At 36.2% G+C, this 21,751-nt stretch overlaps 2 protein-coding genes across 24 annotated transcripts in view; one reads left to right on the top strand and one right to left on the bottom strand.

The window, feature by feature from the left end:
• The window catches only part of CD302 (CD302 molecule), a 29,446-nt gene extending 23,644 nt beyond the window's left edge, over positions 1-5,802 (top strand). For both annotated transcript variants that reach the window (XM_009237763.4, XM_063712616.1), the window contains exon 6: positions 2,567-5,802. In XM_009237763.4, the coding sequence (XP_009236038.1) occupies positions 2,567-2,769 (203 nt within the window). In that variant the 3' untranslated portion in view covers positions 2,770-5,802. The remainder of the gene's footprint in view (positions 1-2,566) is intronic.
• Positions 5,803-6,074: 272 nt separating this feature from the next.
• The window catches only part of MARCHF7 (membrane associated ring-CH-type finger 7), a 56,405-nt gene continuing 40,728 nt past the window's right edge, over positions 6,075-21,751 (bottom strand). For 7 of the 22 annotated variants that reach the window (XM_009237744.3, XM_063712560.1, XM_009237743.4 and 4 more), the window contains 4 exons: positions 15,250-15,359; positions 11,605-11,718; positions 9,957-10,005; positions 6,075-7,357 (listed from right to left, as the gene is read on the bottom strand). In XM_009237744.3, coding sequence (XP_009236019.1) covers positions 7,299-7,357; positions 9,957-10,005; positions 11,605-11,718; positions 15,250-15,359 — 332 coding nt within the window. In that variant the 3' untranslated portion in view covers positions 6,075-7,298. 22 annotated transcript variants of the gene reach the window in all.

Below are 21,751 nucleotides of genomic sequence, written 5' to 3'. Positions count from 1 at the left end.
AGGACCAAGGTGAAGGGCTGAATTTTTGCTGTCACTTACTAAATGGACTTGGGCAAGTCATTTAAACCCTGTGCCTCAGAATTAAATGCACAGTTGGCACTCAAACTAACCTGAGGCTACAGCCCAACAAAATGTTTCACGTAGTTTTTGAGGTGGATTATATATAGTTCGGGCCTCAGATGATCAGTGTTAGAACTAGGCATTAAAGTAGCAGTCAGATAAATAGGAAACAGAAGAAAAATGTGTAGTCTTGATAATTAATAGAGAGGAAGTCTATAAATTTCCAGATTGGATGACTGGACAGTGGCTATTTATTTGCAGGAATTCAGGTTAGAAGAGATTTGGGAGTAAAGTGGGGCTACACACACATATTTATCTATGGATTTACATAAAAGACTTGAATGGTTGAGATCAACCATGGAAAGCTTTGAGTCCACAAAGATGACTAGGAAGCAGTCGTCTGAAAAATAAGAGAGAGCAGTCAGGGAAGCCAAGTGAGTAGGATATAACTTCAGGCTGGACGGCTAACAATCTAGTTGCCTCAGAATGAACTAAAACATCCACGTGTTTAAGCATGTAGTCATAAAGAGATCATTGGTGACCTTTGCCACAGAAATTTCTGAAGAAATGTTGAGAAAATGGATTAAATGGGCTTAAATGACAGAGTGAAAGCTTGTTTCGGTGTTTGCTGTTTCCTCAAGTAAGGAACATTGTTAGGCTAAAAAGTATTTTTCCTAAATTTTGTTTCTTTAAAAAAAGCAGGATTTCATGGTAAATAGCTATTATACGCTGTCAAGCAAGCAATGGACTTTTCCTTTAATTAATAAGGTAGATAATAGATTTCCTAATGTAAAACTATCCTAACCTCCAGATATAAACTACACATTGTTTTAATACACTGCTCATCAGTTGCCTTGACAATTGACTTTGTCACACATTTTAGTAGTATGCAGCTAGCTAACTAAAACCCCTGGAGGCAACTTTGGCTAAAGGTCACTTGCAGAATGTGAAAAGCAGCATATATACTTACTGTGTCTCGCCCATGTTGGATGCTGTCCAGTTCTTAGGATACCAGGTCTTTTAAAGCTGTATGATTGAGTCTGTAAATATTTCTCAATTACTATGATCTTTCAGACTTTTCTATATTACTATCATGTAATTCCTATTTAAAGTAGATGCTACTGATTATGAAGCTATTATTGTACAATCAATAGTAGACTGAAATAAAGTGTGTTCATATTGGTAAAGTTAAGGTTCTACACTGAAAATGGACTATTGTTAATTTTAATAAAACTAACTACGGGGCTGGGCGCAGTGGCTCACACCTGTAATCCCAGCACTTTGGGAGGCCGAGGGGGGCACATCACTTGAGGCCAGGGGTTTCAGACCAATCTGGGCAACATGGCAAAACTGTCTCTACTAAAAATACAAAAATTAGCTAGACATCATGGTGTGCGCCTGTAATCTCAGCTACCTGGGCTGACACATGAGAATCCCTGGCACCCAGAAGGCGGAGGCTGCCGTAGCCAAAAACTATGGAAGAAGAACCCCATTTGAACTCAGTTTACAGAATTCTTGGCTTTTTTTCATTTTAATGTCTTTAATAAAATACCACCACCAAATCCACCCTCACACCTTACCAAATCTTTACTACCAAATTTTATTTCAGGATTAAAAAGATAATTCACTTGGGGCCATTTCCTCACTCCTCCCAAAAAATCCTGTCAATATTTGAAAAGTATCAATGGCTCTCCCTCACTTTAACAAATAATTTGGCCAAATTTCTCTCACTAATCTTAAATTCTTCCAGGTCTCATTTTAACAAGCACCAGTTGACATAATGGGTATTATGAATATATTTAATAATAAAAAATCTGTCAAAATAATTCTGAAAAATTTTCACATTCTTTAGAGTCTATTACTATACATAATACAAGTACCTGCCCAAAAGTATGTTCGTTCTCCTAAACCAAGTTATTTTCCTCAATTTATTAAACTGGATTCTTATAGAACGATTACAAGGGTTTGAATAGGCAAGAACTGCAAAGTTGTGCATACTTACAGAAATTTAGGGAAACACACAAAGAATGAATGAATGCAAAGACATACAAAACAAGGCACTTTACTGCAGGTCTTGGTGTTTTTTCAGTTAAACAAATCTTAAATCCCCAAAGCCAGGTGAACCATTAAACCTCAATAATGTAACACATTATCTAAATACTAGAATTCCTAAAGGGAACAGTAGGTCTGAATTTGTAGTCTTAGATCAGAAAGTAAAGCGAAGGAAGACAAACTGGAGCATGGTATACTTGGGTGATTTCCACTTTGGGATCTTCAGTAGAGTGGAGAAGTGCACAATTTCCTAGAAAATTTGAGTACTATTCTTCAGGCTAAGAAATACAAATCTTGTTAGTAACAAATGTGAAATTTTTGGTTTTCTCATCAGTGTGGGAAATTCTCAACACAGAGAAATGTTTACACAAAACTACAGTTGTGCTCACCAAAATACACTTGCCAACTTGTGTACCCTAATCTCCCAAATATTCTTTTGTCTTTTCCTTTTCAGATAACCACATTTTAATATCAGCATTGGTGATTGCTAGCACGGTAATTTTGACAGTTTTGGGAGCAATCATTTGGTTCCTGTACAAAAAACATTCTGATTCTCCTTTCACCACAGTTTTTTCAACTGCACCCCAATCACCTTATAATGAAGACTGTGTTTTGGTAGTTGGAGAAGAAAATGAATATCCTGTTCAATTTGACTAAGTTTTTGGTAATCCTGCACTAAGACATCAACAAATGCCCTGGCAGAGATAACTTGGGAAAGATTTTAATATAAAATTTGACATTGGATATTAGAGCTTTAATGGTATTCCTTATTCCAGTAACATTTTTATGTACTCATCTGTTGTGAAGAGTCTTTAGGTTCATTAAAAAAACAGGTTTTAGAAATGATCTTAGATCTAACAAACATAGTGATTTTAAGCATCCTGTCAAAGGCAGAATCTGTGACTTGAATGAAGGAAAGCTTAAAGCCCAAGAGGCAGATAAAAATAAAAGCCCAGCCTATTTGTCTTGCCTGCTGTATCTTCCCTTCTATTTAGTTGACCCACTTCAGTTTATACGTTTATTAGTAAACATGAAATGGGGAATAAGTTATTTTAAGTACATCCCATACATTTAAATATCTTTGATAATTGTTTTTTGGCAGATAATTCCTCTAGAATGTGTATCTCCTTTTATGATTTAGATGAAGAAAATTTGACAACTTTTAACACTCCACACCAATTTTAGTTTCATTACTTTTACACACACCATTTTATCACAAATGACTCAAGTTTTAATGAATGTTTATAAATCTTTTGAAACAAAATATGATCGCTGTGTCCAGGATGGCATACAGAAAGCTTGCAATTAGGTTAACACACTTACATATTATAGTGCCCCTTTAAGGATTTCTCTCTTGCCACCATACCGTTCTTACCTTCCCCTATACAAGATATATCTCATTCTCAAGCATTTATAAATTTTTCCTTCAATGACATGAAAACTGTGTAAGCAAAAACTGAAGAAAAACACTAAGTACAACTGTAGTGACAATGATCAAAGTTTTCAGTGCATTTATTGTACATTTTAAGAAAAAGGTGAAAATCATTTGGGGAGTAAAAAAATGAAAAAGCTGAAACGAGTGATTTTCCTCACCATCATCAATAAACCAAAAACAGGAAAGATAAAGAATGTATAAATTTCATGTAAATCAGTCATGTATCACTTATCAATGGGGATACGTTCTAAGAAATGCATAGTTAGGAAATCTTGTGTGAAAATCAGCTTGTATTTACACAAACCCAGATGGTAGAGCCTATTTTGTCCCAAACCTACACAGCATGTTACTGTGCTGAATACTGCAGACAACTGTAACACAATATTTGTGTATCTAAATATAGAAAAGGTACAGTAAAAATATGGTCTACTAAGGAAACACTGTTCTATATGTGGTCCATTACTGACTGAAGTATACTGTCTGTCTAGAAGTCTGAAGCTCAAAGAAAAGTAATCCCTCTTCTGAATCCACACCCCATCAATTACCTTACTTTCTTATGGGGAGATATACTATCTCACTAGCTTGACTAATGGCAACAAAGTCCTAGCTTATGTAATCTCCTTTTATTGACCACATGAATCGAAAACACTCATCACAATTAACGGCACTATCATTAATAAGACATGAGTAACTAAAAAGTGACAGAAAACTATTAACAGTGCGGCTACATGGTACTGAAAATGCAGGCATTACACCAGCTGTTACACAAGCACAAGCATGCTCTTTAAGAGCTTTACATTTCTGAGATTTTGTGTAGTGATTGAGATGTCTATTTTATTATTGATGATAGACTATTACTAATGTCAATATTGAACACTACCCTGGAATTCCTGCCTGGTTTTCCTAACCAAATTGTACCTCTCCTTGAAGAACTACAGGCACAGTAAAAAAAATATGGCGTATTATGTGAACTAAAAGAGTTCTAACGGAGTTCTTAAAGGAGTGGTAGAATTTGGGTAGGAAAATTTGGGTAGAAAAGTGATTAAGTCCAACCTAAAACCAACAGCCTCAAACGTCTACAACTACAATATCCAATGTCCAATGAGCCACTAGCCACATGAGGCTATTTAAGTAAATTTAGTTTAAAATCCAGTTTCCCAATTACATTAGCCACATTGTCAAGTGTTCAAATCACAGGTGGTTAGTGGCTACTGTACTGGGCAATATACATTATAGAACATTTTCATTATAGGAAGTTTTATTGGGCAGTGCTGCTCTTAAATCCTACCTTCCACTCAACTCCCATACAACTAACTTTCTTTTGTACATTTTGATACTTTCTACCTAATGGCAGCTCTTCCAAAATAGCTGTTTTAAACTATGATTTAATTTTCAATATTTGGTTTCATTTTTCAACAGGCCAAGAGGCCTCTGGTAATGAAGTGCTATATATATATGACGGAGTCTCACTGTGTTGCCCAGGCTAGAGTGCAGTGGCTCTATCTTGGCTCTCTCCAATCTCTGCCTTGCAGGTTTTCAAGCAATTCTCCTGCCTCAGCCTCCTTAGTAGCTGGGACCACAGACATCTGCCACCACACCCAGCTAACTTTTTGTATTTTTGGTAGAGACGGGGTTTCGCCATATTGACTGGGCTAGTCTCAAACTCCTGACCTCAAGTGATCCACCCACCTTGGTCTCCCAAAGTGCTGGGATTACATGCGTGAGCCACCACACTTGGCCTACATTTTTTCTTTATATACCAGAACATCTATAACAGGCACCTTATCTACTCATTAGTCAAGAGATAATTGGATTACACAGGCAGGCTTGTTTACTACATTCAGAATGTAGAAACTGCTTTCTCCAACATCTTGGTTCTAGCTAGTAATAACAATATAATTCTTTGGCAGATATTTAGAATAACATTTTAAACTACATTTTCTTAGAAAATTGCATTCTTGTAGTGAGCAGTGTATGGTCTCTTTTGTTCAGAATTTAAAACTGATAACCAATGAAAGCCTTTTCTCTTATTCCTCTACTGTCATTTACATGATAATCTGAAGCGAATATGACAATATTTAAATACTAAGTGGTACTAGGGAACTACAAGAATACTGTAAAGCTTAAGCCATTGTTATCACTGTCATTTAATATTTAATAACAAAACTATACAGAATTATCTTATATGCATACCAATGAATGTTTTGTACTATCTAGTTAAATTTTTTAAATAAAGTTTTATGGGTTAAGCAGAAGACAACTGTCATACTGAATTTTATTAAAAGTATATATACTTCAAATTCAAAGCATCCCTTAGGACCCACAGAATATATTAAAACTACCACCCTTAAATTTTATATTTTTGCTTTAAGACAGACAATGCAAAGATAACTGGCGAGAGGTGAGCAAATGTTTTAGAACATTTATAGCTTAAAATGAGATTTGAAATTGTAATAAAATTCTTGGTTATGAAGTTTGATGTCTTCTTTGAGCACCAGTTTAAAAGGAAACATTTCAAACAGTAAAATAAATCAGTGTGCACTTTATTTCGAGCCAATGTTTTACATAAGACCAACAAACTAAGTGTGGGCAAATTGTTCATTCACTTTTGAGAAATTACATGGTTCCTATTTAGGTTTGAAAAAGTAGTTTGTTGCCATAACATCAGACCTTAAGGTGTTTTAAAGTGTATCCTAAGGGTATTGACAGAAGAAAAATACAGTGTTATGGAAGTACACACAACTCATGACCACAGTATAGATCCATTCGTGGTGAATAATGTTCATCTGTTCTCCAAAGGTAGTGAAAAATATTAAGTCATCAAATAAATGCTCAGAATTACCAAGGAACAGTTAAAAAGGACCAGGATCCAAACAGGTTATTTATATATTTATCTATAAAGAAGTGACAACACTAAAAAACACATTGAAAACCAGTGTTTTAAACTCTGAATGTGGGATTTAAAAATATTCCATTAACTTGAGATTGCAATAATTTTTTTAAACCAAATAGCATTTGACTGGCAAGTCTCATATGATTTACAGCTGTAATATTCCTAAAAGGAATATCTACATACTATAGCCTATCAAATATAATCTGCATTTTGCAAATCAATACAAAAATCTATCCATCATTTATACATTTTATATTTATATACTTTTTAAAAATTAGATTTTATTGCTAAGTGAATTTGGAATTCAAATTAAATTTGGAAACTTAATATAATGCTCTTCTTATAACCTTCTCCCTTTTTTTAATTTTTAAACACTGGAAGCAAATGATTATCAAAATGAGACTGCAACTTAAGGCATTTTAAAAGAAAAAAAAATTAGGTGCCATATAGCATTTTATTTCAAAAGTATATTTTGTCCCACTTTTCTCACTAGCAAGAGTAAAACACAAACCTTTTTTCATAAATATGACTACAGTAATCAGAACACAAAAAAAGGGTTGATAGGCATTGCTTAGATATTTAAAACAAGGGTAATACTTTCCCACTCACCTAAAAGAAAAAAACCTTTTTGATTACCAGTTTATAAACATCAGATTTGCTATGTTAAAAAGTCCAGCAGAATTTTAATTCAGCAACACTTGAGAATGAATATATATATACAGGCATACATGTGTATGTATATATTCATTTTATATATAGTCAATGTATTAGGCATTCCCCCACAAAAGTAATTTATATTTAATTGCCATTTTTAATAAACACTTGTGTTCACAGATCATCCATCTGTCTTATATGAAGTTAGGCAATATCAAATGTCCTGTTATGGTCTCCATCTTCTTCGGAATCATCCTCTGAAGCTGTTGAAAGAAAACAGGATGATCAAGAATGATTTTAAGGGGGATAAGAATGGGAAGTGTAAATATGAAGCCAGAACAGCAATGACTTGTAAAAACAAAAATCCCAATTTAGTATATTGTTTGATCAAAATGATAAGTTGTATGACAGGGTTAGGGTGGTCTGACTGTGGGTGATGCCCAACCACAATCCCCCCCGCCCCCACATCTTTTTGTAACGTTGTATCAATTTTTATAAAAATGAAAATGCTTAAAAATGTGGTTCAAGAGCATCTTCTAAAATGTTTCTGAGATCAGTCTGTGTTCATAGTAGCTAATGATATATAAACACTAGGAAAAAAGTCAACTTAAGGCAAGTGCTCTCACACACCTGAGTAGAATCTGGCTTATTACCGCTGCATGTTTGGTGCATCCGATGAGAATGAAAAGAAATGTACATAGAGTAAGAGGTTATGGGTGTTCTTGCAATTTACATCAAAGCTATGTCTATACAATGCCAAGATAAAAGTTCATTTAGTAAGTCAAAAAAGCTTCATATAGACACAGCCTAAATTAAAATAATTGGATTCACTAAAAACCTACTGTTGAGATTATTCCCGTCTCCACACTGTCAGAAACTTATCACTTTTGCACATTTCTGACCTCAATTTATTCAAGAGTCACTAGTGGCTCAAGAGTTAAACATCCTGGGTGTCTTTAGGAAAGACATAGTAAGTATAAAACTATGAATTCTATGAACTGCTTTGCATGTGAAAGAAAATGCAAGCTCACTAAAATAAACATCTAACCAGCATCTTTCCACCATTATCAAGGGCAAAAAGGTTTAATGCCCTCTCTTTTTATATTTACATTGGACAAATTAAGAGCATCCAACAAATGGAATCAACCTAGGGCAAAGCACAGAAAAACTATGCAACACTAATAGATTTAAATCCATTTAATAAATGACACAAGCATATAACTAAGTCATGACTGATATAAACTCTACTGTTAAGTTTTATGCTCTATCACTGAGAAATACCAAACTAAAAAATTACAGCTTATTAAGGAACTTCTTGTGTTTTTCCATTTAACTCCACTCCACAGGAGAGGATAATTTAGTCAGAACCCATTTCAGAATGTACTAATACTCTGATATTTAGGGGTTAACTTGCAGCACCCTTGTCTTTCATGCTTATTTGAGTATGGACATATTTCACCTCCATCTTTTTCTTCCCACATGTTAGGAGCAGACAATACTATGTTTAAGAAACTAAATTTTAAATGAGAATGTTAGTTTTTTAAAATGGAGAAATCTGGGGGAAACATACACTGAAACAAATTACTATCATGACGTTGGACAAAGTATAAATTGTAATTTAAAAAAACGAAGAGACCTTTGTATTAGGCCAACCTAAGGGATCTGAAAGAAGGTATAAAGGGAAAAAATTTTATACCAAGTGAATTCGCACTGACTCCTTTCTTTTCATATATCCTAATTAAAACTGTGAAAATATGTTACCTGGTTTCATCTCAAAACCTTTAAAAACTTGAAAGTAGTACAGACTTAATGACAAAAATCTATGTTTTAGATTACCTAGAATTAAAAAGTTCCTATGAGGACTAAGTCCTTTTTAAACCTTACTTCAAAGGATGCTGAGCTTTCTCTAAAAGTAAAAATGTTATGCACACTATAGATAACACTCCAAATAGTTTGAAGATGAGTATAGAAGTATTCAACTGAAGAATACATATTTTAAAAAGACACTTCGGGTAGTGCTTTGGAATGGGCAACAAAGGGTGAAAAAGTAAAATATGTAGGGGTTGGGTGGGGTAATCTTCAATTTCTAGAAACTATTCCAGAGCCACCAATACCTGTGCCCACATGGTATGAAGCACACTGGAAGTTACAGGACATTAAGAAGAGGGTAGGTTGTACAGATGCCTGTAGAGATTTGAGAATTAAGTGCCTTCACTTATAATCCCAGCCAGAAATCCTGATGCTGGAATGTGATCTTAAGAGATTTGAGCTGTTGGCAGAGCTGGCTACCTATTAAAGGTCCATGAGGACCTACAAAAAGCCAAAAAAAACTACCACCACCACCACCAACAAAAAACCCACAAAACAAAGCCCTTTATGGCTTCTGATATGGATTCAGAATTAGGACTCCTTGTCCCATATTTTCCTGTAATCATATGTAAGCCCAGGAATAATCTCTTATGATCTAACAAAGCTGAGTAACAGGTAAAATTTCTTACCAAAAACGAAACAAAACAAAATCCTAACAGATTAAGAAATGTGGTTTGATTAGTAGTTAAGATTTATGCCTTTTTTATTATAAATCCTGAAATCAAGGTGATCAACAATAAATTTCTCTTTGGAAAAAAAAAAAAGTAAAATGCAGTTAAAATTACATGCTTCCATACCTTAAAATATGCTTTAAAAAAAAAAAAAAACTAATGTCAGTTTCCCAACCCATATTTCCCAAATCAATCATTTTGGTATTATTAAGCCTATAAATGAGCTCTAATTTGGCAGAACAGAGTATATACTTAGGTTTTGCTTTGGGTTTAATTTGCAAAAGTAAATTCAACAAGTCTGGGGAGGGGAAATTCCACCTACTTTCGAGATCTTCCATATGTGCCTGAAGAGTTCTTGCAAGGTTAATAAACTAGAAACAATGCAGAAAGAAATACAGTAGTTTAAATGTTGCAAATGGATCTAAAGAGAGAATCAGTATAGGAGATTCATTTCTACTTAAAAAGTCAAACATCAGTTTAAGCCTTTAAATAGGGGTTTTTCTCCCCCCAACATCAAAAATCACAAGCTTAATGGTATTAATTTTTAAATGTTTTATATAATCTTTATAATCATGTAGAAACCAGTTTTTTAAAATTGGGAGCAGATACAATAATTTTATCCAATGATATTGTCTTCTTATAAACACTTCAAAAAACTATAAAATGGAGGGAAAAAAAAACAAAAACAAAAAACCACCCTTGTATTTGGACCCAAATAAATTCAGTTTCAGTGGGCACACACACACACACACAAAACTCCTAAGAACCAATATTTTCCTACCTAAATTTGATAAAAGTATATAGTTCTATACATTAAAAAAAATCCTAATGACTTCCACTTTGGAGTATCATCCAAAATTCTGTAATTTTCCACTGTAAAACTTGTTAGTATGAACTTTTAAAAACACATGAATTCAAAAGTTCTTACATGTTTTATATGGTTTATTCATCCTGAAGACTTAAGGTCCCTTTTTAGAAATCATTTTATGGTATTAAGGTTTTAGGGGCTCACAATTTCTAAAGTACTTAGAAGTCAAGAGACCTTTGCTCAAATTCTGAATGCTCTTGATAGATAATACGAATGCTCTTCAATGATAATTATCTGTTAACCAGCTCACTGGAATAATGTCCACATGATAAAATAAAGAAAATTTTCTTACTAATTTAAAAGGAGTATTATATACATTGAATTGCAGTTATTTGATAATTTTCAAAATAAAAACATTACATGAACTCTACTACATTTTTATCACTGAAGTTAACATATAAGAAAGTTTGAAGGATATACTTATGAACACATTTCAAGACATGAAGTGTTCAGAATGCTACAATAATGGCAGATATATAGAGACCCTAGCCCTTGCTACACAAAATGGCCCAGACAGCAGAGCATAAAGTTTCCTCTGGTACACTGACGCAAAGAGCATCATTTACTTATAAATACCTAACATACAGCTGGCCAAAATGTTGTATTATGGCTAATAGCGCACACAGTAAACAACCAACTATTCCATATCTAAAATACTCTGTAATATGGACACTTAAAAATTAGTACACTGGTAATCTTTTGTAGAACAGTAACAAATAAATTGAAGTTAATTTCCCATACTCTGGCTTTTGGAGTTCAATTTCAGGTTTCTAAGTGATAATACTGAGGTTTTGTTTTAATAATAAAAAGCCCATTTTCCCTCGATGTTTCCAATTCTGTTTTTCAATGAAATACGTTCCAATTACCTTTGAGAGCTAGAAAATTACTTCTTTCTCTAAAATAACTTTATGAGAAAATCAGGCTGCTTGTTATAGAAGACAGCAATTTCCATTAAATCTACGGCATCTTTATTTTTAAGAAACATTTAAAAAATAAAAGCTTCCCAAAGGAAATAAGATGTCAACATATGAAACAATCTGCTTTCCAAGGCATACACTTGCTGCATCATACCCTCCCTCTCCCCGACTTCATTATTACTTACTCGGACACGTGTGCTTGGTTCATTTGTATTTCCCATCATATCAGAAAAGCTTTGTTCGCACAAGTGCAATAACACCACTAGGTAGAGACCAGAGCTGATAAACTCATACTCAGCCTTCAACAGGGAAGCAAACAGGAGAAAAGAAGAATACAGAGAATGAAAAATTAGTAGAATTGAGATTGATACTCACAGTACACTGATAAACTAGAGGAAATGTATTCATATCCAGTTCCTAATAAGGGATACAATGCCATTTATTAAGAAAAAAAGACTATCCTTTATAATTTCATAAAATTTTACTTTTTATTCTCATACGGTCTTCTTTAGTGTAATGACTTTATATAAAAATGGAACTTTTAAATAATCTGATGGTGGAATGAATGCTTTGGTTTTCTATAAAGCTCACAGATTTCATTATACAAATGGCTATAGCTATATATATTTAGTTAAAAATTACATTTCATCTATAGCTATGCCAATATACTACTATAACTAAAATCTATTCGGATAGCTCAAGTGTTTTTCTGTGTAATATGATGAACATAAAGGCATAAATAAAAGAATGAATTGATAAAGGTAAGAGACTAATCATTCACACAGAAATTTGTAGTTGGTAAAAACAGTTCTTCAATTCAAAACTGTTCTGTTGTGTTAACCTAAAAGGAAGAAACTGAGACAAAATTTAACAGAGTTTATTTTAGTCAAGGTTCAGGACTGCTGCCAGGCTCCCACCTCCAAGTTGCCTTGGGGAGAGTGCTCAAGAGAACAAAAGAAAGGCTCAAATTTTTAAAGAAAAAAGGACAAATCAGGAAGGGAGAGATAACAAAAGTTGTTCATTCTGAATTCTCAATATTGGTTTACAGAAATAACGTTGGTTAGTGATTGGCTATACACTATTGAACTATAGGGTATATGACATTTTATGGCTACTTGGCACTAGTTAGTCTAGAGGCCCCAAAGCAAGTGGCTTATTTAGCTCAAGGGAGAGTGAGATGAGAATGCTGTTACATTTTAAATACCTCTCTGAACCTGATAATTTAAAGGGGCTCATATTCCTCAGATTAAAAGTTTCTCTTTTCCCCCCACAGTTGTTTTCAAGCCATGAATACAAATCATAAATATAGTATTATTAATAATCTAATCTGTCCTGTAATTTTTACAGTGAACTATTTACAAACTGAATTGGGCAACTGGTTCATCAGACGTTAAGAACTCTATGTTCTTAGTACCAACTTCAGCAAGTAACTGATTATCAGAGTCTACTGAGTATTCAAGAAATTTGAGGCCAGGTGCGGTGGCTCACGCCTATAATCCCAGCATTTTGGGAGGCTGGAGTGGGTGGATCACTTGAGGTCAGGAGTTCAAGACCAGCCTGGCCAACACGGTGAATACCCCATCTCTACTAAAAATACAAGAATTAGCTGGGTGTGGTGGCAGGAGCCTCTAACACCAGCTACTTGGGAGGCTGAGGCAGGAGAATTGCTTGAACCTGAGAGGTGGAGGTTGCAGTTGGCCGAGATCACGCCATTGCACTCCAGCCTGGGCGACAAGAGTGAAACTCTGTCTCAAAAAAAAAAAAAAAAAAAAGATTCACTTAATAATTATTGATGCTTATTTTTAACTTAAAAGGAAATAATATATCCAGAACATTTTTAAAAAATTTTAAACGGGGCCAGGCACGGTGGCTCATGCCTGTAATCCTAGCACTTTGGGAGGCCGAGGCGGGTGGCTCACCTGACGTCAGGAGTTCAAGACCAGCCTGGCCAACATGGTGAAGCCCCGTCCCTACTAAAAATTCAAAAAATTCGCCTGGTGTGGAGGCAGGTGCCAATCCCACCTACTTGGGAGGCTGAGGCAAGAGAATCGCTTAAACTCAGGAGGCAGAGGTTGTCGTGAGCTGAGATCGCGCCACTGCACTCCAGCCTGGGCAACAAGGAAGGCTCCGTCTCAAAAAAAAAAAATTAAATGGTTATCACCTTGCAAAAGATCAAGCCACTGGTTAATGTGGAAATAGATTTATTAAACTAATCACTTAAAATCAGTGTAGCTATCAGGCCACTAGAATCTATTATTCATATAGAACAAACAAGTTAAAACCAGGAAGTTTAATCAAGGCTATCCCTGTTTTTACAATGACTCCACCTAATATTTCCTAAAACTTCTAAAGAATATGGGTCATTAAAATGCTTAGAAAATAAAAACATTCCTGAGATCAAAAAGGAAAAGGCATGACAGAGCGAGACACCATCTCAAAAAAACAAAAACAAAAACAAAAAGGAAAAAACTGCCTCTGAGAGACAGGATGAAGCATCTCAGGAAGGAAGATGGCAGGAGAAACAATCCTTTTGAAAGCTACTCTCATTTTGAGAAGACAAGTTATGTATTTATATTTATCTCTCCATGATTCCACTTTTCCATGTTTCCCCTGGTTTTTAAATACCAATGCTCAACCAGCTACAGAGAACTCCCTGGGGATTTAAAACATTTCCTTGCTGAAAGTGATTTTCTTTTTGGACAACTAGTGCATCAGAGAATAAAACAACAAAACTGGCATTAGAGTAGCACCTGTGCTACATTAACTGCTTAATGTTTTCATTCTTTAGATCAGTGATTTTTTATCTGGATCCAAGCAATTAGCTTCAAAGGATCTGGGAATCCCTTAAATTAGAGACAATTTGTGTCTATATATTTTATAAGAAGGGTACATAGTTTTAATCAGATTTTCAAAGGGTATCTATTATTCCCACATTTAAAAAAAAAGTGGTTCAGAAAATATCATATATTAATGTATGATTCTATTTGTATGAAATATCCAGGATAAGTAAATCCATAAAACAACACAGACTGGTAGTTGCCAGGGGCTGAGAGCACAGAATGGGGAGCAACTGTTTAATGGGTAGAGGTTTTTCTTTTGGAGTGATGAAAATGTTTTGGAACTAAACAGAGATGGCGGCTGCACAAAATGGTTTTTATGTTTTGTAAATCTCATTCGACATAATAAAAAAGAGGAGGCCCATTACCCCTATATTTAAAAAGTGTTTTTGTTTTCTGTTTTGTAGAGACCGGGTCTTGCTATGTTGCCGAGGCTGGTCTCAAACTCCTGGCCTCAAACAGTCATCCTGTCTTAGCCTCCCAAAGTGCTAGGTATAAGTGTGAACCATTGTAGTACCTGGCCAAAAAGTGTTTTTCAAGCACTTCATACATTCCTTTTACAGCATATCTTTGTTTTTTTAAAACAAATATGCTAACCACACTTCAACAATTTGGCTCTAAAGTCACCTTTGTAATCTCCTTAAACACACATCTGCCCCACCTCCTGAATTTTCCTTCAGTAAAGAAAAAGGAGGAAATTATTGAGCTCTTCATTCTAACTGTATCATTTATGCATCTCAAAAAACTTACAGCTATGGGGAAATAAGGTTGGCATCCCTATTTTGGAACAACTTTCCTAAGCTTAAGGGAAAAATAAAAAAAAAATTATGAAATTCTAACACCTAATGCAGTAACAGAATTATGTTAAGAACATTATCACTGTTATTATTATTATTTTAATGCAAGGTTTCTGACCATGATTTAATCTTTTCTTCAAGAGCTGTCCTTGAAGCATAGAATAGACACTTACCAAATTAGGCAAAATATACTAACTTGTTCATTTGCATGAGCTCTATGTAGTTCATGAATATCAAAATCCTCCAGGTTAAGCTCCAACTTCTCTTTACATAGTTCACAGGTGGTTACAGCTTCTAATGAAGAACCTGGTAAAAATTAAATTACAAGTAAAGCTTAGTTTTACAATGTCTTCATAAAACACTTTTCCTCGTTAAGTTTTAAGCTTAAAATAAATAAAACCTTAAAGGAAAGGAGAAGAAAAGGAAATATTACATTTCTGCAGTAAACCAGTAATGTCCCCTAATACAGCAGTCTATAATATCCAATGTGCACATCAGGTCCTGCCCTATGATAATAAGCCGCCACATTATTTAGATACCTTGGTTGTTTTCTTTCTCCCAGATACTCATACATCCTTGATCATGGGAAGCAGACAGAGGCAATGGAATGTCATCTGTACTTCCTACTTCCTCCTTAAGTACTTTGACATGATGCCATGAAAACAATGTTTAGTGATGTAACATCTCAAACACCTAGTTACACACCCAAGCCAGTATCTTTGATGTGACAACACATACCTCACATACCTAAGACCTTTTGGAGTTTAAGGAATGTGTCTGCCTTACTTGCTAGAATGGGAAAAAAGGGACCCCACCCTTGTCCAAATAAAAACAGCTCCCTTCAGTCATAAAGGGAATTAGTCTTGATATATGCTGCAACATGAACTTTAAAAACATTATGCTAAATGAAATTAAGACAGATACAAAAGGACAAATATTTTATGATTCTACTTACATAAAATATCTGGAATACGCAAATTCAGAGAGACAGAAAGTAGATCAGAAGTTACCAGGGATTTGGCAGAGAAGGGAGTACGAAGTGAGGAGTTAGTGCTTAATGGTTAGCGTTTCTGTCTGGAATGATAAACAATTTTGGAAACAGGAGTGATGGCTGCACAACACTGTGAATGGATCCAATTGTATACTTAAAAATGGTCAAAATGGCATATTTTATGTTATTTATCTACTTGTTTTACCAAACATTTTTTTAAAAAGAAAAAGAAAACTTCCATATTCGTTCAACATTTGATTATTCCTAAGCTTTTTGGTTCCAATTTGGTAGGTAGTAGTCTTGTGTAATTAAACTTGCAGGTTCTTTCTGCCTTTTCCTTTGTTTATATTTAGATACGGTTTCAAATGGGAAAATGGCCTTAAAATTAGGGTAGATAGGTTTAAATTCAATTCAACTAACATTTGTTGAGTGACTGTTATGTGCAAGCACTTAATTAGAGGTTTTGGAGATTCAAAAAAGATTAAGTAGTAGGCCCTGCCTTCAAGGAGCTCATAAAACTCTAATAACTAGCATTAGTTAGTAAGAATTTTTTAAAAGTAAAATTTGGCATAAGGTCCAAGACAGCAGTAACTTATGTACATTTTCTAGAAAACAGCTGAAAGTGAGTGCTAATCTGAAGAAGTATGCTGTCTCAAAATGGGCCGTAGTCAAATTACATTGAGTTTTCACTATATTTTGAGTATATGAATGAAACCAAGCTTCTTTTTGGAGTCTAGCTTACATGAAAATGTAATATGGACCTTGGAGATAATTTACTACAGATTCTCTTATACCTTAGGGCTTCATTTTCTTCCTCTATGGAATAAGAGACTTATTGAAGTCATTCAAAAAGGCTACACTCAGCCGGGAGCAATCCATTTATTTCTACATGTTTTTTCTGGAGACAAGATCTCACTCTGCTGCCCAGCCTGGAATGCAGTGGCATGATCATGGCTCGCTGCAGCCTCTAACTCATGGGCTCAAAGGATCCTCTTACCTTGTCCTGTTGGATTACAGGTGTGAGCCACCATATATTTCTTAATTAGGGCTCTCTCCATTACACCCTGACTGCATCTCCCTAAACTTGTACTAGACTTATTTTATTCATCTTTGTATATCCTGTAGACTTTAGCAATCCAAATATAGTAGCTTAATAAATGCTTAAATAAATCTCTACCAGAATGAACCTTCTACCAGATGGGGTCTTTGTGCAGCTCTGAGAAATACTTCTGAATGCCTATCAGGAAAGTTCAGTTGCTGAGACCTATACATTCAATTGGCCATATCTTGAAAAGCACTTACTATAACCTTATAAAACTAACTCCAGGCCAGGTATGGTGGCTCACGCCTGTAATCCCAGCACTTTGGAGGCTGCCGAGGCAGGCGGATCACTTCGAGATCAGCCTGGTCAACTTGACAAAACTCCATCTCTACTAAAAATATAAAAAATTAGCCAGGGGTGGTGGTGTGCGCCTATAATCCCAGCTAACTCAGGAGGCTGAGGCAGGAGAATCACTTGAACTCGGGAGGCAGAGGTTACAGTAAGCTGAGATTGTGCTACTGCACTCCAGCCTGGTGACAGAACAAGACTCCGTCTCAAAAACAAAAACAAAAACAAAAACAAACTAACTCCCATTTAATTGCGTACTTACCATGTGCCTGGTACAGTGGGAAACTATGAACAATAACTCTTTTGACATTCATTAACAACTTTATGAGGTATTACTCAATTTTACTCAAGATGGAACTGAGGCCCAACCCTAGTCCTACTCAAGAATCTTTAAGAGTGAATCTGAATCATCCGTATTTTTTTTTTTTTTGAGACTGAGTGTCACTCTTGTCACCCAGGCTGGCGTGCAATGGGGTGATCTCGGCTCACTGCAACCTCCACCTCCTGGGTTCAAGCGATTCTCTTGCTTCAGCCTCCCGAGTAGCTGGGATTACAGGTGTGCGCCACCACTCCCAGCTAATTTCTGTACTTTCAGTAGAGACGGGGTTTCGCCATGTTGGCCAGGCTGGTCTTGAACTCCTGACCTCAGGTGCTCCACCTGCCTCGGCCTCCCAAAGTGCTGGGATTACAGGTGTGAGCCACCATGCCTGGCCCATCTGTATTTTTAAAAACTCCAGTGGGTGATTCTGATCAGCAGCCAGGGTTTAGAACCAATGTTAAGAAATATGCTCAAGACCCTATAGCTAGCTAAGTGTTCCAGTAAATATTCCAAACTGGGCTTGTCTAACTTCAAAAAGCCAATGTTCTTAAACAATAAACTGTATTATCTGTTTTCCTCCATATCCAGCACTAATAATCCAATTGTGTGTATCAGAAGTTGAGTGAAGTTGTTGTTCTTCATTTTGGTAATAGCTAACATTTCTGGGCCCTTAAGTGTCAAAATACTAAGCACTTTACGTGTAATCTCTCATTTAGTCCTTCTAACACCTCAGGGCACTGACTAACAAAACCTGTGAGTTACCGTAACACCATATAGCACAGAGAAAAGGCAGTTCCAGGCCGGGCGCGGTGGCTCACGCCTGTAATCCCAGCACTTTGGGAGACCAAGATGGGCGGATCACGAGGTCAAGAGATCGAGACCATCCTGGCCAACATGGTGAAATCCTGTCTCTACTAAAAATACAAAAATTAGCTGGGCGTGGTGGTGCGTGCCTGTAGTCCCAGCTACTTGGGAGGCTGAGGCAGGAGAATCGCTTGAACCCAGGAGGTGGAAGTTGTAGTGAGCCAAGGTCGCACCACTGCACTCCAGCCTGGTGACAGAGCGAGACTCTGTCTCAAAAAATATATATAAAATTAAAAAAAAAAATAAATTAAATGAACCTTCAAAAAAAAAAAAAAAAAAAAAAGAAAAGGCAGTTCCAGGTGAGACAGCTTGTTCAGAGCCTTGAGCTCAGACTAGCTTAGAAGAAAAGATAGTGCTTTCTCCTCTTGTGCCCCCTAGGGGGCTACTGCTCACCACTTGACTACCACATTACTGGGAGCCTCAGGAATTTTCCCAGTATCCCCATAATCTCCAACTTGAACCCAGCTCCTCCAACAGATTATGAAAATCAAAATCAGTGCCATCATACCTCACGACATAGTTGTCTATGTTACTATGCTATTATGATCAGATCTTTAATTTCACAATTATGTACATTTATTAATCTGATCTAATTTTCTACCTTACTACTTGTTTTTATGTCCCCTGGTACTCGTGGTCTAATATCAGTAAATTCCTCTAATCACCAACCTTTCTTTTTTGAACTATCTCTTTACTTTCATGCCTGAACCACAGTGCCTCCTGACTAATGATACCTATATATTATGCTTCTATAGCCATTTTATCCCCACAGTCCCTTGTAACTCAGGACCAAGAAGTGAGGGTAGTTGCCCACCCAACACACCCATTACTGTTTTCAAATCTTAATTCCCCCTTCATTCATTAATGACTTCAGCACCTGGCTCTCTACCCTTCTTTGCCAACTAAATCCTTGGTTGTTTCAACATCCAAGACCAGACCCACTGGATTATAACTTTCTCAATATCTTTGCTTCCAATATTACCCTTCCCCACCTCAGTCACCAACTCATTTCATACCCTTGACCTCATCACAATTTGCTGCACTACCCCTAAATCGCCATTTTAAGCATCCCCTCCTGTGTACCAATTCTTATTTTAGCCTACTTATGTCAATGTCAATAAAATTCAAAGATACTCTACCTCTTTCTCACTATACACTTCCTGAGGTCCTTACTTTCCTCCTGATTTTAATTTCTATGATCGCCACAATTATGTCCTTATAGATACCCTTAACTCCCTTCATCATATTTGCCTGGCAAAAGACCCACCAGCATTGAACTACAGTCCATACCTATACCCCAAGCATCTGCAAACTGCTTTAAAAAAATTGTACATGTACCTCACTTTAAAATCACTTTTATAGACACTAATACAATCTGGAAATCCTACTACACATCCACATTCTTAAAATGTTATTTTCCTCACACCTCAAAACCTCCTAACCTGCCTCCTTATCAGTTAAAGACCTTACTTCTAAGAAAACAGATGCAATTAACACAGGGAGTCATAAATCGTCCCATCAAAGCAACAAACTGATCAACACCCATATCAACACTAGCCTTCTGAAGAGGAAATATCCTTTCTCCTATTACGGGATAACCACTCAACCTGTGCTCTGGACCCCATCTTCTTTCTCCTCTTTTCGTATTTTTTTCTTCTGTTAGAAGTCTCAAAATAAAAACATGCCTTAAAATCCCCTACCTCAAAATAAAACAAAAACACTTCTTGTGATCCCATGTAACTCTAATTCCTGTTCCCTATCTCCAGTCTCCTTGGTAGTAAATTTGTTCAAAGTATCGAACCTATGTTGCTGTCTATCCTTTCTTACCTCCTTTTCTCTACTCAGTCTAATCTAATCGGGCTTAGGAACCCACCATTCCAGAGACTGAAACCACCAAGAACATCTATGCTATCAAATCCAATTATTCTTTATTCTCATTTTACCCGACCTCTCAGAAGTGCAGGGTTGATCGAATATACCTTAAAGCATTCTTCTTTTGGCTTGCACAACACATTTTCTTGGTTTTCTTCCTTCCTAAAGGCTGCTTTTCAAATCTCCTCTGTTCTCACTAAACATCTAGGTGTCCCAGGGCTCTGTCCTGCGCCTATTTCTTTGATATCTGCTCTTCCTCTAGCTGACCTTATTTAATACCAAAACCTCAAACATTATTACTCTTGTGTTCATAACTGAAACTAACTTTCAGTGTTTCTCCTGAAATGCCAGGCTTGTCTAGCTAACGGCCTACATGACATTTCCATATGGTTATCTAGTAAGTAGCTCAAATATAATGTCCAAGACAGAACGCCTGGTTCCCTTTTCAGCTTCCTATTTCAGTAAAAGGAACTGCCATTCACTTAACTGCTCAAGGCAAAAATATGAGCTTCCCTAATTGTTCTTTCTCCTTCATTCCATCACATTCAAGCTACTGAATTGGATGTCTTACAGAATCTACCTACAAAATATACCAGAATCTATCCATTCTATCATCACGATCACACTGCTACATGTTAATCATCACCAACTCTAGCAAGTGCTCTGATAACAGACTCCTGGTTCATCTCCCTGTACTACTCTTGTCCCCCTAAAAATCCATTCTCCATAAAGCAGCCAAATATAAATAAGATCATTTCATTCCCTTTCTCTTTAGTAGCTTCCCATCGTATTTAAATCTAAGATTTGGGCCTTTAAAAGTCTTGCACGAACTAACTTCTGCTAATCTTTCTCATCTCAACTTTTTTTTTTTTGAGATGGAGTCTCGCTCTGTTGCCCAAGCTGGAGTGCAGTGGCGCAATCTCGGCTCACTGCAAGCTCCGCCTCCTGGGTTCACGCCATTCTAGCTGGGACTACAGGCGCCCGCCACCAGGCCAGCTAATTTTTTGTATTTTTAGTAGAGATGGAGTTTCACCATGTTAGCCAGGATGGTCTCAATCTCCTGACCTCGTCATACGCCCACCTCGGCCACCCAAAGTGCTGGGATTACAGGCATGAGCCACCGCGCCCAGCCTCTCATCTCAACTTTATCTCCCCTCCCCGACTAATTATATACCAGCCACACTATGCATAATTCAGCTCCTCAAATAGACCTAAGTTGATTCCCACCCTAAAGTCTTTGAACTTGCTGTTCCCTATGCTAG

The sequence above is a fragment of the Pongo abelii genome, chromosome 11 (genome assembly GCF_028885655.2).
Source record: "Pongo abelii isolate AG06213 chromosome 11, NHGRI_mPonAbe1-v2.0_pri, whole genome shotgun sequence".
In the NCBI taxonomy this organism is placed as follows: domain Eukaryota; kingdom Metazoa; phylum Chordata; class Mammalia; order Primates; family Hominidae; genus Pongo; species Pongo abelii.
This window is presented reverse-complemented; position numbering and strand designations above follow the sequence as displayed.